Source organism: Malania oleifera, chromosome 7, assembly GCF_029873635.1.
Source record: "Malania oleifera isolate guangnan ecotype guangnan chromosome 7, ASM2987363v1, whole genome shotgun sequence".
NCBI classification, from domain to species: Eukaryota; Viridiplantae; Streptophyta; class Magnoliopsida; order Santalales; family Ximeniaceae; genus Malania; species Malania oleifera.
Window position 1 is genome coordinate 5,248,568 of NC_080423.1, and position 18,002 is coordinate 5,266,569.

Consider the following 18,002-nt stretch of genomic DNA (forward strand, 5'->3'; position numbering starts at 1 on the left):
TTTTTTTTTCCCTCCCTCTACTAGAATGCAATAGATGTATACAACCAGCAATCAAATAGGAGATGTAGCAATTTAAAATTTTACTCACACTGAAATGTTCATGAAAACACCAAGTAACAGCATAATAGAATTAAACAGACATGAAGCCATCATAAATATAAACTGGTCTCTTTCGCAACATGCTTAAAAAATATACCTAAAAAATAAGGTTTATGGCTTATCCTAGTCCAAGGTCTTAAATTTCGATTTCGACTCAAATTTCGAAACTCCAAAAGTATGAAAAATTTCGACGGAAATTTCGATTTCGATGTCAATTTTGATTTTGATTTGAAAAAATAATGGAAATCAATAGTAAAACATGGAATTCTTTGTGAAACTTTAGAAATGGTTAACAAACATAATAATGTAAGTTTTAGGACTAATATATTACAAGTTAAATACATCTACGTTGTGTATGAAGTGGAAAAGTTGTAATATAGTATGTGTATCGAACATATTTATAAGATAATGTATAGTAAACATATTCAACTAATACAAATGAAATTCATAAATCATTTAAATATTATTTATTATACAAATAATGATAATTTAGACATAAATGATTAAATAAAATGCTGTTGTAAGTTCATTTTTTCATATAATTTCAAAAGCATTTGTAATAATATTTTGTTTCGATAAAAATAAATAAAATAAATTAAGAGAGAAATTTCACTTCACTCCTAAATCTCTTATTTGAATTTCAAGGAAATTTCATTGTATATTTAAAATTTCGACAAGTTTTGCTGAAATTTTGAGATTTCGATCAATTTCGGGATGATTTGTTCAGATTTTGATGGAAATTATGCAAGACGGAAATTGACTGCCATTTCGATTTCCAAGGTGATAAAAATAAAAAATTTTGATGGAAATTTCGACAATTTTGTGGAAGTTTAAGACCATGTGATCAACTAATTTATTCAACACAATTATAAAAACTAAGAAAATGCTAAACAAATGGAGGAAAAACACTTAAACACCTACACACAAATGACGGACATATTCAAAGGTATAACAACTGCAATGGAATTAAACTTACGAGTCATACAATGAAACTATGGGAAATTGTAATTGAACAAAGACTAAGGTTCAACAAGGGTATTAGAAAATCAATTTGCTTTTATTCCCAGGAGATTGAATAAAGAAGCGATATATATTTTATAAATAATGGAAAAGTTTATAAAAATAAGATGGTCTTGCATATGGCTTTCATTAAGTTAGAGAAAGCACACCTAGGGAAGTTCTATGATAGGTTCTTGAAAAAAAAGAAGAATGCAGCAGATATACCTGTGTCATTAAGGATTCGTATGATTGCGTAATAACTAGTGTTAGAACTTGGAGAGTCTAGGGAATTTCCAATCATAAGGTGTACATCAAGATCTACTTTGAGCCCTTATCTGTTTTGCATTAGCTATGGATTAACTTACAAGGAGTATAAAAAATATTGTTCCATTTTGCAAATGATATTGACTTCATTGATGAAACTAGGGATGGAGTAGAATCTAAGTTAGAGTTTTGGAGAGAAGCTTTAGAATTTAAGGTTTTAAAATAAGTAGAATTAAAAGTTTTAAAATGTAATTTTAGTCATAATAAATATTGGAGAAAAGACTAAACTTGATGATCAAGAAATTAATAGCGCTAGTAGATTCTGATACCTTGGATCTATCATGCAAGTCGAAGGAGAAAATGAAGAAGATGTAATACACAGAGTTAAAGTAGGTTGGTAAAATGGAGAAGTTCTTCGAGTATGTTGTGTGGTATAACACCAGCTATGCTATATGGATTAGAATGTTGGGCAACAAAGAAACTACAAATCCAAAAAGTAGAAGTTTTTGAAATGAGAATGCTAAGGTGATTGAGTGGTATAACGTTTATTAATAAAGGAAGGAACGAACATATTTGTGAGTAGGTTAGGCATAGCACCTGCAGAAGATATGATAAGGGAGGGGCCTATGGAATGGTTTGGGCATCTACAATGTAAGCCAAATGATGGACTTGTGAGGAGGAATGAACTACTTACTCTTAGTGGCTGTAGAAGAGGTAGGAGTAGACTTAAAATAACTTGCAATGAGACAGTAAGATATCAAACTATCAAAATAAATTGCCCACAATCATGTAAATTATAGAAAGGGATTCATGCGGCCCCATCTAGTGGGACTTAAGGCATGGTTTCTTGTTGACTTTTTGTTGCTCCAAAGAATTACAAAAATTCCACTTTGTTTTCCACTTACCCAACATTAGGATAACTAGAATACAAATGTTGAAAAGTGGAAAACAAGATGGCATTTTTTTAATTCTTTGAAAAATTGAAATAGGAAATTGAAGCCTTTCTTGACAACTAGATAGGACCTTGTGTATTCTCTCACACATACAATTTATACTAAAGAGAAAAAGAATTTACAAAATATCTTTTGAAGCCTAATTACACATTCATAATTCATTAATTTATAACCATATAGAGAATTTATTTTACCCACAAGCTACAGTGAATTTAATTCACACAATCAATTGTCCAATGATGATGCTTTAAATCATTTTGCTTAGAGTCTTGCATTGAATCTGAAGTTTATTCCCTATCCACTCTAAAGACCAAAACAAGTGCTTGGAAATGCATTTTGAACATTTTTTGTAAAGTTATAAAGTGCCATAAGTTTGCAAGAAAGATTAACAATCAAATAATGAGGATGAAAGCAGTTATAAAAAAAAATAAATATTTAATATTGACAACCCTAACACAAGCTCTTAGAAGTTAAAACAATTCTATAGATAAGACACTCTCAAACAATGACAACATCACGTACCTGATTAAATCAGCTATGGAAATAATTTTCAACTTATTTGCCTCTGCAAATTGGCGAAGCGTTGGTAATCTAGCCATTGAACCATCTTCATCCACAATCTCACATAAAACTGCGACTGGGTCTAACCCAGCTAGCATGGCGAGATCGACAGAAGCTTCTGTATGTCCAGCTCGTTTTAAAACCCCTCCCTCCCTGTACTTCAAAGGAAAAATATGACCTGGGCGGTTGAAATCCTCGGGATTTGAATCTCTAGATGAAAGAGCCAATATTGTTGTCGCTCTATCACGAGCAGAGACACCTGTTGTTGTACCATATTTTGCATCCTAGGAGATCAAATAAGACATGAGAGCATTTGATTACACACAACAGAAGTTGTAGTTATAACCAAGAGTAACTATTCTTAAAGTATCAACACTTGTTGGTAAACAATAAATTGGGTTGATTGATTTGACTCCTAATAAAAACCATCTTTATACCCTTTCCAAGACATCAACAAACAACAGATTAAAATTTGGCAACACAAATTGTGCTTAGAATCCTGTTTTCTCAAACATTTATTTCGTTGGTTAACATCTATGCAATTTTATTTTTTATTTAATAATTTCTACCTAATTTTTTCAACATTCTAATGGTAGGCCTTGGTGCATTAGTATGGTTGCTCCATTGTGGCCTTGGTATCACAGGTTTAAGCCATAGAAACAGCCCCTCTGCACAAGGGAGTTAGATCGCCTTCCTCAGACCTCACATTGACTAAAAGCTTCTGCACTAGGCTAGTTGGGGTATGTATGCATGTTTGCATGCTTGATGCTTGTGCATTTTGAACCTATCATTAACTTATAAAGAATGGTTTTGTCGTCCCACTAACCCCTTCTAGAGATATTCATATCATTTGGATATAGATTTTATTTTATGAGATTGAGAAAGAAAACAAAAAAACACAAGCATGTGAACAAGAAAGTGAGGATCACGTTGTCACAATCAGGTCACTTGATCACTTAAATGTTGGCCAATGCTTTGTGCATCAAACCACACCAAATTGCAATAATTTGGTGTGGTTTAGAGAGCAGCTTAATTAGACACCCAACTAGTTAGACTCTCGGAAGTTTGTCAGAAGTGCCAAGCCAAATTGTGAGGACAGTGTAAGTTATGGGTCATATTCAAACTTCTAAAAAATAAACCACGCACTTCTCCAACATTCAAAACATATTAACTACGCAAGAAAGGACAAGGAATTTGAATCATATTTAAATGTGCCTAGAATTGGAATCTGCCTGATTTGTAAATTGTGCTGCTAAAAGGTTTTAAAACACACGAAATTTATTACAAAAATAATATCATTAGTCAATAATTATATTATAATATTATTATAATTAATTGTACAATAATTATTTTCTATTAATATTAATATCATTCATCATGGACTTTGTTATGCTTTTATTTTATATTATATTTCTTGTTACCATGATATTGTTAGTGTTGTTACTATTTCTTGTTATCATGATATTTTATTTCTATTATATTATCAATATTGCATTTTATCTTATATTTCATAGTTATTATATATATGACCTTATGTATTTTATTAAGTAATTAAATAGTAATATAATGTAATATTATATTATTGCAATTTATGATGTAACGTAGAATAATAATATAATATATCAACGATTCTACCACAATATAATAACATTATATTTTATTATTCAATAGTAAGTGCTGAAGTCCATCAAAATAAGTAAGAGAAGCAAGTTATTTTGGTTGTAGAGTATAGATTCTGATTCTCCTCGTTGTTTGAAGAATCATAAGCTGGAAGATCATGCGTTGCTCTCCAATTTTCAAGTGAAAAAAGGTTAAAGATAAAACTCCAGAATCGAGTGCTCAATTAAAAGAGTCTTTCTTCTTTGTTGACTAATATTGTTTGGGGGGGGATTGGGGGGGGGGGGGGGGGAGGGGGATCTCACTTGTTTGAGGTTATTCTGATTCTGATGAAGAAATATAAAGTATGAGTGAATCTGGAAAGGCTTGCTTTTAGATCAATTATTGGCTGAGAATGGATTTGATAGGGATGATAATTAGGCAGAATTTTCAAGTTTTGATTATGGTATTTGTGCTTGTAAATGAGTTGACTGCTCTAATTGGTTTGAAAGATGTTCCTTGGTTCAGTCAATCAAGAGACAGAATAAACATCCTACGAAGCTCCCTAAAGAAGCACATGTTGGTGTTCACCACTTGAGGAACATTGAAAAATCAAGTAATAGATTTGTTCAAAGAGGGTTCTTTGGCCATCTTTTTTTATCTTGAACCTAATCCTATTGATATTGCTATAATTACATGTCTTCTAATGTGCTTTCATAAGAGGGTAAAAAACTTATTAGTAAAGAGGCATCCTTCCCATTTTCAATCATTATGATTTTACTAATAATGTTGTATGACAGGGAGGGGATTTCATAAAGGGAGATGTAATTGCTATAACTCCTTTGGGCGCTGAGAGAGACAAAAGAGATCTACAAAAACTCCTAAAGAATATGGGTTTCAAGTTAGTGAGTCCTTTAGGCCATGAGGTGAAGGTGCAGATGAGTCCTAGGACTTATGAGAGCACAAAAAAAATGAAGGTTCAAAAGGAACTAAATAAGTTAGCATCTTCTATTAATTATAGGGGGAAGGGGAAGAAGGTTGAGGGGGGGGGGGGGAAGAGTTAAATTATGAAGCTCATTAGTTGGACTGTTAGGGGTTTAGGGGATGTTAGGAAGAGGTGGTTACTTCAGAAAGTGCTGATAATGCATTCTCTTGATTAAGTTTTACTTCAGGAAACTAAATTAGAGAATGTCGTTTTGGGGAGGAGGGGGGCTGCCGCTGGTGGTGGTGGTGGTGTTGGTTAAGAGTATTTGGAAGGATAGGTGTAAGGATTGGGAGTTTATTTCTTCTTAGGGGTCATCTGGGGGCATTCTTGTTGTTTGAGATACTTGGTTTATTAATCATTACCAAAGCTGACAATTTTTTGGGTCCTTTTCCTTTTCGGTTTTGGTAGATATTAAATGCAGAGGTCATTGGTGGGTTACATCTATTTATGGTCCTCTGAGACCCAATTTTTTCAGTCTTTTTCTTGGGATGAATTGGATGTGGTTTTTGGTTTTTGTTCCCCTAGATGGATTGTAGGTGGTGACTTTAGTTAGGTTTCCTGAGGAGAAAAAAGGGAGAGGTACGATTTCTTTGAGTATGCATAATTTTGATAAGTTTATTAGGATTGTGGGTTGAGGGATTTGCCCCTAAATAATGCTCTTTTTTCTTGGTTTGTGGGTGGGAGAGGGCTGTTGCTAGTTGATTAGATAGGTTTTTATTTTGTAGTGATTGGGAGGATGAGTTTGCTAATCATTCCAAATTGTTTTGCCTAGAATTGCACGACTGCTTCTGACCATGTTCTTGTTTTAAAATCTTCCAAGGTAAAGTGGGGTCCTTTCCCTTTCGGTTTGAGAATATGTGGCCTGATCACAATTCTTTTCCTTTTGTTGTGAGAGATTCTTGGCATGAGGATTTAGAGAGTGGTTGGAAGGTTTTAGATTCACAAGGAAGCTTAAGCATCTTAGGGAGAAATTGAAAATTTGGAATACGGAGCTTTTTGGAGATATTAGGATGAAGAAGGCTGTCATTTTGCACAAGTTGGATTTTTTTTAAATAGAAAAGAGGAAGGTGTTAGTCTATTGAAGGGTGAGCAGGTGAAATGAATTTCCTTGAAGAATGAGTTGAAGGATTTGGTTTTTAAAGAAGTAAGGAGTTGGGAGGTGAAATACTAAATTTAAGTGCTCAAGAGAAGGTGACTGCAATAGATGATTTTTTCACAAGCTTGCTGATGGGACGATGAAGAAAATATGATTAGGAAATTGATTTGGCAGGAGATAAGGTTATTCTTGATTGTCATTTGATTACAAATGAGATTACTAGTTTCTTTTCCAATCTTTATTCATAGGATTTTTGTAGGCCTATGTTTGAGGGTTCAGATTGGAATTTGTAGGGATCTTGTGAGTTGGTTGGAAAGGCCATTTAAGGAGGAAAAAGTTAAGGCAACTGTGCTTGGGATGGAAAAGGATAAAGCTATGGGTCCAAATGGGTTTAATTTGGATTTTTTCAGGAGTGTTGGGATGTGGTTAGGGTGGATTTGTTAAAGGACTTTAATGAATTTTATTGTAATGGGATTATTAGCAAGAGCGTATTTCCACTTTCATCACTTTGATGCCCAAGGGGAATAGCTCTATTAATATTACTGACTTAAGGCATATTAGTTTAGTGACTAGTGTGTATAACATCATTGCCAAGTTACTAGCTAATAGGCTGATTATGTTGTTAGATGATACTATTTCTAGGGCTCAAAGTGCATTTGTGGGGGTAGCTAAATTGTAGATGCTATTTTGGTTGCTAATAAGGCTGTGGTAGACGTTCTTAGGAAGGGGTAGAAGCGCATTCTTTTCAAATTGGATTTTGGAAAATCTTATGATAGGGTTAGTTTGAATTTTTTTGATAAGGTGTTGGCCAAAAAAAGGTTTTGGGAGAGATGGGGGACTTGGATGAGGGATTGCTTGTCTAATGTTTTTTTCTCAGTTATTGTGAATGGAGAATGTAAATCTTGGTTTTGAGCATTGAGAGGTGTTAGACAAGGGGATCCATTATCTCCTTTTCTGTTTGTTTTGGTTGTAGAATGGTGAAAAGGGCAGTTTTAAGGGTTTAGTTGAAGGGAGGAAGTGGATACAAAGGGGGTTTATGTGTCCATCTTCAGTTTGCTAATGATACTTTGTTTTTCATTCGTGATCATAGGGATTATTTTTGAATTATTTGATTCTTCTTCAAATATAGGAGACGGTTTCTGGGCTTAAAATTAATTTGGGGAAGAGTGGTATAGCAGCCATCAATTTGACAACTAGTAGTTCTAGGGAGTTGGCTTTGTGGTCTTTTGCATTGGCCCTTGTCTCATCTAGGTGTCTGCTTGGGAGGTAATCCTAGGTCTATGATTTTTTGGATCCAGTGGTGGAGAGAATCCCTAAGCAATTAGATGGATAGAAAGGTGTGTTATTTTCTTTAGGGGATCACATTACTCTTATTCAGACTTGTCTTGCTAATATTCTTCTTTGTGTGTTTTTAGGATTTCAATGGGGATAGCCAATAAGATTGAGAAGATCGAGCAAGTTTCCCTTTAGTTAGGGGTTTGGGATAAGAGAGATCATCTTGTTAGTTGGGACTTTGTTTGTGGGTCTAGGTTGGAGAGGGTTTGGGTCATGGTAAGTAGGGTCTTAAATTTTGACTTCGACTCAAATCTCAAAGCTCCAAAAGAACAGAAAATTTTGATTTTGGTTTGAAAAAATAATGGGAATCAATAGTAAAGCATGAAATTCTTTTATGAAACTTTAGAAATGGTTAATAGACATAATAATATAAGTTCTAAGACTACTATATTACAAGTTAAATGCATCTATGTTGTGTATGGGATGGAATGTGTATCAAACATATTTGTAAGATAATGTGCATTAAACATATTCAGTTAATACAAATGAATTCATATATCATTTAAATATTATTTATTATGCAAATAATGATAATTTAGACACAAATGGTTAGATAAAATGTTGTTTTAAGTTTATCTTTTTCATATAATTTCAAAAGCTCTCGTAATAATATTTTTGTTTGAATAAAAAGGAGTTGAGAGAAATTTCACCTCGCATTAAGAGAGATAATCCTGAATTTGTCAAAAGAAATGATCCATGATCACATAAATTAGCGGAAAAGGATTCATATAGCCGACCCCACCTAGGGGAACTTAAGGCTTGGTTTTGCTATTGTTGTATTGAGAGACAAATTTCACTTCGCTCCTAAACTTCACATTTGAATTTTGAGGAAATTTGATTCTATAGTTAAAATTTCGGGAAGTTTCACTAAAATTTCAAGATTTTGATAAATTTCGAATGACTCGTTGAGATGGAAATTGATTGCCATTTTGATTTCAAGGGTGATAGAAAGTGGAAAAACAATTTTGTGGAAATTTAAGCCATGGTGGTGAGTTGGTGTCTAAAACAATGCTCTTTTGGCTAAATGGATATGGCAATTTCCCTTAGAGAAGTCTTCTCTTTGGCATGGTCACTAAAGTAGATTTGGTATGCATGTGATGGTTGGGATGCTAATTTAGGAATTAGATGCTCTTTGGAAAGCTTAAGGAGGCGTATTCTCAGTTCTAACCCACCTTGTTCCTTACACTAAGTTTGTCTTAGGTAATGGTTTTTGTATTCATTTTTGGGAAGACTTTTGGGTGGATAATGCTGCTTTATTGTATTTTTTCCCTTGTCTTCATCATTCAAGTACATGTCATAATGAGGTTATTTCCTTCTTCTTGATTTATGAAGGTCATTTTTTTTTTCTTGGGACTTCCATTTCCGTAGAAAGAAATGCTCGTGTATTTATGGAAAAAAAAGATAAATGAATCTTTGCTATGAGAGAAGATTCATTTATTTGGCCTCGTTTTGGTGTGCTTCTGCTGGTTGTTTTAAAGGAGTGTGGTTTTCTGATATCCAATGGGATTGGTTGGATTTCTTAGTCTGGTTGTTTGAGTTTTATTCTATTGCTTTTTTTTATTTTTTTTGTTTTCTCTTTTTTCTTTCTTCTATTGTGCAGGATTTCTTGTTCTCCTTGTACATTCTTCTTTTTCTAATAAAGTCATCTTCTTTTGCTATCAAATATACATATATATATATATATATATATATATATATATAGATGTGTGTGTGTGTGTTAATAAAGAAAGAATGTACAGAGCAGGAGAATGAGGAATCCTTCTAATAAGAACAGAAAAACCTGAAAAAGAAAAAAACAGTCAATACAGAATGGCCAACCAATCACGTTGAACATCCTCAAAACACATTCTCTTGAAACAACCTCCAGCAACAGCCCATAAAGAAGCTGAATATTGAATCTTATCCAAAACTAAAAACTAAGAAGTAGTCATGTAGTCTTGTTTGGGCAATGGGCGGCTGCCATATACCATATCTGGACAGCTAGAAACTTGTCTTTATGAAGGTTTAAACATTATGCTGAAAGCACAATTAATAAGATCTTGTTTGATGTAAAGGTAGGTTAGTTGGATCTAGGAAAATTAATGATAAAAAAGTAGTAATAGTAGGCTTTGTGTTAAACTCAGAAGGGGGCTTATGTTCCAGCCTATTGAACATGTTGTATATTTTTTTTTCCTTTTTAAAAAATCTCGTATGTTGCTTATTCTCTTAGGGAAAAAGAAGAAGAAGAAGAAGAAAATATAAAACTATGCGCTGCAACAAGATAAATTAGATACAGGAAAAATCTAAAAGTGGTTATGGATTCATGTAATTATGTAAATCTTAATGTTAGTAGTTAGGTATAGCACCAGTTGAAAACAAGATAAGGGAGGGACGGCTTAGATGGTTTGGGCATTTGAAAGGTGGGCCTAGTAGAGCAGCTGTGAGGCGGAGTGAGCAAGTTATTGTTTCTGGCATGAAAAGGGGTAGGGGTAGATCTAATGTAACGAACCGAATTTTATATGAAATTTAAATAATAAAGAAAGGAAAATTGGAAAAAGGAAAAGAAGGGAAGCTGCCAAGCTTCGTCGACGAACACAGGGTTTCGTCGACGAAGGCTTTAAATATTTCGTAGACAAACATAGGGCTTCGTCGACGAGAAAATACCGAGAGGGGTTCTGAGGCAGCTTGAATTTCATCGATGAATACAGGGTCTCGTCGACGAAATTTATGAAGAACTCGTCGACAAAGATCGGGCTCGTCGACGAATTCTGCTGTCTATATATATGAAAAATCCGATTTTTATTCCATTTGAAGCTTCCTCTCTCACTCTCTCTCTCTCCTCTTCGGCCCTCTCACTCTCTCTCTTCGATTTTGGGATGGTTTTACGCTAGATCGAAGATTTGAGGCTACCATGACGCTCCTGGTGAAATTTCCTACAAGTTTGCCGGAGCGGATTGTTGGGGAAACGAAGTTGGAAATCATCTCAGAGTTGAGGTAAGGCTTTTTAAGCCAAATTAGACTTTGAGGTAGTTATAAAAATTGATGTACGCATGAAAATACTGATGATTAATACTGAGAATTTTGAGTTTTAGGGTATTGAGTAGGAAATCCTACGGGGGTTAGGCTAGGATTTTAGGGGGCTTTCTCAGTAGTCAGGTAAGGGAATAAACTAAAGCAGTAATTTTCCATGCATATTATTATTAATTATGAGCACATTTATTTTCACAAAAGCCTATGCTATCTTTGTATATTACATATGAAATGTATGTTTGGAAAATACTGTTATTATGATGAAAAATGTATATGTATGCATGAGATGTTAGAAATGATGATTTTAGAATATGAAGCATGACTTTAAATGGCATATGTGTGGCATGGACATTATTTTTATGTGAAGTGAATCATGATATGAAGGATTTTACGATCAAAGCATATTTTTAGGTATTTTGAAAGACGAGTTATGCTATACTGAGTTTGACGAATATATGATAAATGAGTTATTTTCAGAATATAAATACCTGAACCGTATCTGGCGCAAGGCCATATTTATATTATTGGCACGAAGCCGTATTTATGATTTTGGCCCGAGGCCATGTATTTATGTTATCGGTGCGAGGCCGTATTACTATGTTATCGGCGCGAGGCCGTATTTACTATGATTTTGGCACGAGGTCATATGTATGATTTCAGCACGAGGCCGTATCTATGTTTTCGGCACGACGCCGTGATGATATTATGTATGTTCATGTATTATATGTTATTACAGTCAAGATGTTAGTTTCGTTCAGTTCAGGGCTCGGTACCTTAGTTATATGTGTAGATCAGATATCTACTTTAGATTAGTGCTAACCGTCCCACGAGGGGATGGGAGATGGATAGTCGATGTGGCTTTCAGTAGAATGTGGACATCCACCTGACAGTCCGGACCAGGGTGTGGCGGGCCTATCGTACTTACAGACATATTTGATCCTGCAGTGGTCGGCCAGCCATTGTCGGGTCCCGCCTTCGGACTGCACAACCCATCATGAGGGGTAATACATGACACCAGCTAGCTATTCATCCTGGGTATATTTTCAGTACTACAGTTACAACAGATGTTTTTATGTATGTTATTACTAGTTATAACAGATATTTATGTATGTTATGATTTATTAACAAATATGAAAGTACATGATCATCCAGTATGATATTATGATTATTTCCAGAGTTATGAAATGTACTGTATCTGTATAAGCACTTTAAATGTTCATGTTGCCACACAGCTGTATTTAGTTTATTTTCCCTTACTGAGAAGTGTCTCACCCCAACATTAATTAACTTTTTAGGAAACCCAGAAAGACTGGCGGGTCAGGGCCGCCGTTGAGTGATTGGTGCTTCCCTACTAGAAGGGTAAGCGTCGAACTAGGACTAGAAGTTTTTTGTTGTATGGTCCTAGTGATGTTTTGACTTTTTGGAGATTGTACATATAAACAGTATATTGATGTTAATAGAAAGCTCTGGTATTATGTTTTATGATTGGATGTTGAGATTTATGTTTACTGCTGTTAGGTTTTCCGTTGTGTTTGATAGATGTCCCCGCTACCCATGGGTTCGGATTGACCATTCATTTATTATGTGATATTTTATATTAAGAAATTGAGGGACGTTACATCTAAAATAACTTGAAATGAGGTAGTGAGGAAGGATTTAATAGCTCTTAATCTAATAAAGGAAAAGACTCTGGATTGGGTGAATTGGCCGGAAAGGATTCATGTAGCCGACCCACTTAGTGGGACTTAAGGTTTGTTGTTGTTGTTGTTGTTGTTTAGTGTTAGTAATTACTTATGTCAAACTACCACATCACCCTCAATAAAAAAAAAATATAAATCTTAAGCTGTTTATAGGACTTCCAAAAAACCAAAGGTTTTTAGTGAATGTTCAACAAAGATATACACACAAAAGCTTGAACTACTGGGGAATGGGACAACATTTTACATCAAGCATTCAAAATAGCAAACCGTGATTGAAGGAGATATACAGATACAGGAGGGGAAATTCTAACGCAGTTATATGGTCGTAATCTGCCAAAAATGAAGCTAGAAGGAGAAAAGGATGAAGATGCAGTCACTACTTAAGCAGATGGATGATGAATATTTTGATGATACAATCTTAAATCTAATGTTTCTAAAGAGATCTTCCGAATCTGAAAAAAAATATTTCAAAATTTTGTTACTAAAGCTTCTCTAGAAACATAGATTGAACTAAACCAGGAAAAAGTAAAGAACCTACCACCGAAACTGTGAAAGCTGTAGAAAGTTTCTCATCATTCTCCTTCTGTGTTACCATCAATGGAAGTTGCAACCTCTCCAAGTCTTCTCCTTTCATGCTCACACACACAATACCAGTTCCATGCTTTACAATAAAGGCCATAGCCTCTGTTGTTACCAGAGATGCTGCCATTATTAGATCGCCTTCGTTTTCTCGGTCTTCATCGTCCACAACAATTACAAACTGCAAGTTCATCCTAAATAAGTGATGGGTTAAGAATCTGGGCAGTTGAACTCCAGATAAATAGGCTTAGGAAGCCGCTAACCTTGCCTTGGCGGATATCTTCAATGGCCTCTGGGATGGAAGCAAATCCCTCTGTAGGAAGATCCAGATCAAATTCATCACTATCAGTGAAAAAACCACTACTTGTTGGAGCTATTTCTGATGTGAGTGTTCCAAAAGTGACTGAATCAGCCTGTCTCTCAATTCCAGTTGGTTGGCCTACCGGATCATCAAAATGAGAAGCATGTCCGGCAACTGAATTGCCATTAGGATATGATAGAATATCACCTTCTCCAGATATCACAGCAGCTCTGGTTCTGCTATCAGCCTTAAAAGTAAGGCACAATTTTCTAGCTACACTAGTTGAAACAAAATCTGATATGCACCCATTTGTTATGAAGGGATTCACACAGTGCAGACCATTATGACTTCTGGAGAAAAGAAATGATTAATCAGATAGTCTTATTGCCAAATTGAAGAGGACAGTACTACAAAAAGACAATAGAGACAAATGAATTCTAAATCTTTGTGTGAAATATCATTGGATCATTTTCATAAATTTTAAATATTTTAGTTAGAACATGACTATGATTGTGTTTTTAATATAGTGAAATGAATAAACAAGTATGACCACATACCAAAGAACATAATGACCATATACCAAAGAACATAATCTTTTTGTTCAGAAAAACCTGTTTAATTCCCAACATATACTGGTGACTAACCCAATAGAGCTTATCAAAATGCATAAAAAAAGCAGTGTAAAATAAAATTTGATGCTGGGTTGCTAGAAATGAGAAACTAGCAGATCACACAGACACACAGGTAGCTTTGCTCATCGCTCGATGTAATCCACTAAAGAGATACAGAAGCAAGAAAATTCACCACTCTAAAGATACAAATAACTCACCACTTTAGAGATATGGAGTTTAAAGATAAAGTTCACCACTCACAAAGGAGACACAGAACTGAAGAGAAACAAGGAAAAGATAAAGTCTCCAACTTTCATTCAAATCACACTCTCTAATCTGCTAATGCATGCCCCAGATGCAATTATAAACTTGGAACAACCCTCCAAGCTTAGGAACCTGATAATTCATGTTTTCTAGGTAAAAATAATTTACATTTACAATAAAAAAAAAAAACTTAAAAACAAGAGCTTAACACATTTTTTGACACGGGAATACAGACACACAAATAAAAAGCTTAAACTGGCAGACTGCATGCTAAAATTCAAACTACCATAACTTCTAGTAGACAGCTCCAATTACTTTCCAGCTTAATCTGGTGAAAAGAGCACTTCTTCAACTTTAATTTCATATAAATCCGGTGAAAAGAGCACTTCTTCAACTTTAATTTCATATATGACGTGAATATTTTCAACCACAGATTCTTTTAAAAAATAGGCTCAAAACTGGGCTGAAACCTGTTGGTCCGCATCGTTAAGTCACCTTCCAACAGCCCAAATTCACTTGAACTCATTGAGCACATTTCTGCGCCAAAATGTCCCATGGAAACCAACAGCCTTCTATTGGATAGAGTTATAAATTCTTGCCTTCTTTCATTTTGATTAAGGATTAAAGCATACTCTTATCAGCGCCTTCTTTTGTAGATGTTGCGGTTTCCAGTCAAGAGAGGGAGAGAGAAAGAGAGAGATGATCCTGAGAAATAGAGAGAACAGAGATTCATGTGTTCTGTCTCTCATAAATATATTTATCTTAAGAAGACTTAGAAATTACAAAAACAACACTCTCCCTTGAGCTGGGCTATAAGAATCAAACATTCCAAGCTTTTCATGTAAAAACTGAACATGGCCAGCAATTAATCCTTCAGTAAGTTAAGCAGCAAGCTGCATCCCAGATAAGATGTACGGAGCGTAAATATCTCTCTCACAAGTTTCTTGGGTGCAATATGATAATCAACTTCAAAATGCTTAATTTGCTATGAAGCTAACTGCAGCTTGGCTGTCAGTTGTCACAGTATAACTTCATGGGAAGAGGAGGAGAAAAACCAAGTTCTTGCAACAAATTATTGAACTGCATCAATTCAAAAGTGGCACAAGACATGGATCTGTATTCTACTTCTGCACTAGATGATGCAGGACAGCATGAAGGATCTGCAGCCATGAGAGATAGAAGGGAGTACAGTGAATAGGGAAGAGAGGAGATACAATGGGAACAACATGTTCAATTCCAAATTTTAAATTCAACAACCTACTTCTATTCCAAATTTTAAATTCAACAACCTACTTCTACATGGCTTTCAACCACTCTTTATAAATGTTAAGATTTGATTAAAATGAATGACCTAACTTGAAGATAGGTCTCTTCCTCTATTTATAATACAAATTAAATAAATTCTAATGATAATGATATCCTTGCTAACTCTTACTAATTAACATACTAACACACTCTATAATAATAATACTAAAAACATATATAACCTCTAACACTCCCCCTCAAGCTGGAGCATAAATGTCATATGCTCCTAGCTTGTTACAAATGAATTTAACACGAGCACCCCCAAATGCTTTGGAAAAAAAATCAGAAAGTTGCATATCCGACTTCACATAAGTAGTTGTAATGAGCGTCTGCACAAGCTTCTCCTGAACAAAAAGGCAATCAACTTCAATGTGCTTTGTCTGCTCATGAAAGACCGAGTTGGAGGCAATATGAGGTGCAACTTGCCATCAACTTCATAGGTTGAGAGTGTGAAAAACCCAATTCTTCCAACATGTTTTCCAACCAGACAAGTTCACCAGCAATGTGAGCCATAGCCCTATATTCTGATTCAGCACTTGACCTTGCCACCATAGTTTGTTTCTTACTCTTCCAAGAAACCTAATTACCACCAACCATGATACAATACCCGATGGTGGATCTTTGATCGGAAGGTGATCCAGCCCAATCTGCATCTGTATATCCATGAATATAAGTGTGACCTTCATCACGATATAAAAGACCTCTCCCAAGTGCATCTCTAAGATATCTCAAGATGCAAATTACTGCGTCCTAATGACTTGTCCTCAAAGAATCTAGAAATTGACTCATAACACTTGTTGCAAAAGATATATTCGACCAAGTAATTGTGAGATAATTCAAATTTCCAACAAGTCTCGACTATTATCTAGGATTAGGTAGCAAATCACCCATATCCGACATTAACTTGTTGTTAGGATCCATGGGTGTATCAACTAGTTTAGATCCCAACAATCTAGTTTCATCCAACAGATCAAGAACATAGTTCTTCTGTGACACAACAGTTCCAATACGAGATCAAAATACTTCTACGCCCAAGAAGTATTTCGACGGTCCCAAATCTTTGGTCTGAAACTTAGTTTATAGAAAAAGTTTGAAACTCCGAATACCTTTATCATCATCACTTGTAAAAACAGTATCATCCACATAAACAACAAGAAGGATCCTACCCGATGAAGTATCACGATAAAACACAAAATGATCCACACACACCATCAAAGACCAAACTCAAGTACTACAGCACTGACACAACCAAACCATGCTCTGGGACACTGTTTTAAACCATATGAATCCTTCTTGAGCCAACACACTAAGCTTGACTCCGCCTGAGCAACAAACCCAGGTGGCTGCTCCATATAAACCTCCTCCTCAAGGTCACCATGCAAGAAGGCATTTTTCACATCTAGCTGATGCACGGGCCAGTGACAAGTAGTAGCCAAGGAGATAAACAGATGTACTGATGTAAGTTTGGAAATCGGAGAAAAAGTATCACAATCATCCATACCATACACTTGAGTGTATCCCTTAGTAACAAGACGGGCCTTTAGACGAGCCACAGAACCATCATGGTTGACTTTCATAGTGTAAACCTAGCAACAACCAACCATTGTCAGGACGAAGAGGTAGCAAGTCCCAACTCCAAGTACCATTGTCATGTAAAGCGTTCATCTCTTCAACCATAGCATCCCTCCACCCTATGGGTCTACAAAAATTACCGAAAAATCGAAAACCGGACCGAAACCAAACTGAAACACATTGCAGTTCATTTTTTTGTTTTTCGGTTTCGGTTTTGAAATATAGAAAATTTTGGTTAACAGAACCGAAAAAATCGAAAACCGAATTAATACATTATAATTGTATAATTTTATATAATATTGATATTTATAGTTATTGCCTGTTGGATCGTCGGTTGCCAGCAAGAATCCACCTCCAAATCCACCATCGCTACAAAATTCGGAACAACACCTAGCTCCGCCAGCAATTTCCTCTTCTTCACGTCTTCTTCAACGAGTCGTTTGAATGGTTAAAGGAACTTCATCGCATGCAGGGAACCAACCAGACGAGCCTCATTAGATTCCATAGAATATAACCCATGCGAGCCAGCATGCCGCTTCCTTTTAAGTTTTTTTCCTTTCTTTCAGTAAGTGTTGTGTTCAGTACATTTATATATGAAAGTGACTTCATATTGCTTCTGCCCTTTGAGAACATAGATGGGTTAGAAACTAGTTGAGACAACTCAAATCATCTCTCTCTCTTTCTCTCTAAAAAAAAGAAATTAAAAACAAAAACAAAAATAAAAAAACATAAGACAAAAAACTTCACCCAAAAGGGCCGAAGTGACTTCATCT

The 18,002-nt window shown here is 35.2% G+C and overlaps 1 protein-coding gene across 2 annotated transcripts in view; it reads right to left on the reverse strand.

Annotated features, from left to right (window-relative positions):
- Nucleotides 1-18,002, reverse strand: part of LOC131159568 (bifunctional riboflavin biosynthesis protein RIBA 1, chloroplastic-like) — a 55,040-nt gene that overhangs the window by 18,537 nt on the left and 18,501 nt on the right. The window contains exons 2-4 of one of the 2 annotated variants that reach the window (XM_058114586.1): nt 13,440-13,827; nt 13,136-13,357; nt 2,838-3,160 (exon numbers count right to left, since the gene is read on the reverse strand). In XM_058114586.1, the coding sequence (XP_057970569.1) occupies nt 2,838-3,160; nt 13,136-13,357; nt 13,440-13,827 (933 nt within the window). The remainder of the gene's footprint in view (nt 1-2,837; nt 3,161-13,135; nt 13,358-13,439; nt 13,828-18,002) is intronic. The other variant, XM_058114587.1, reaches the window with a different exon arrangement.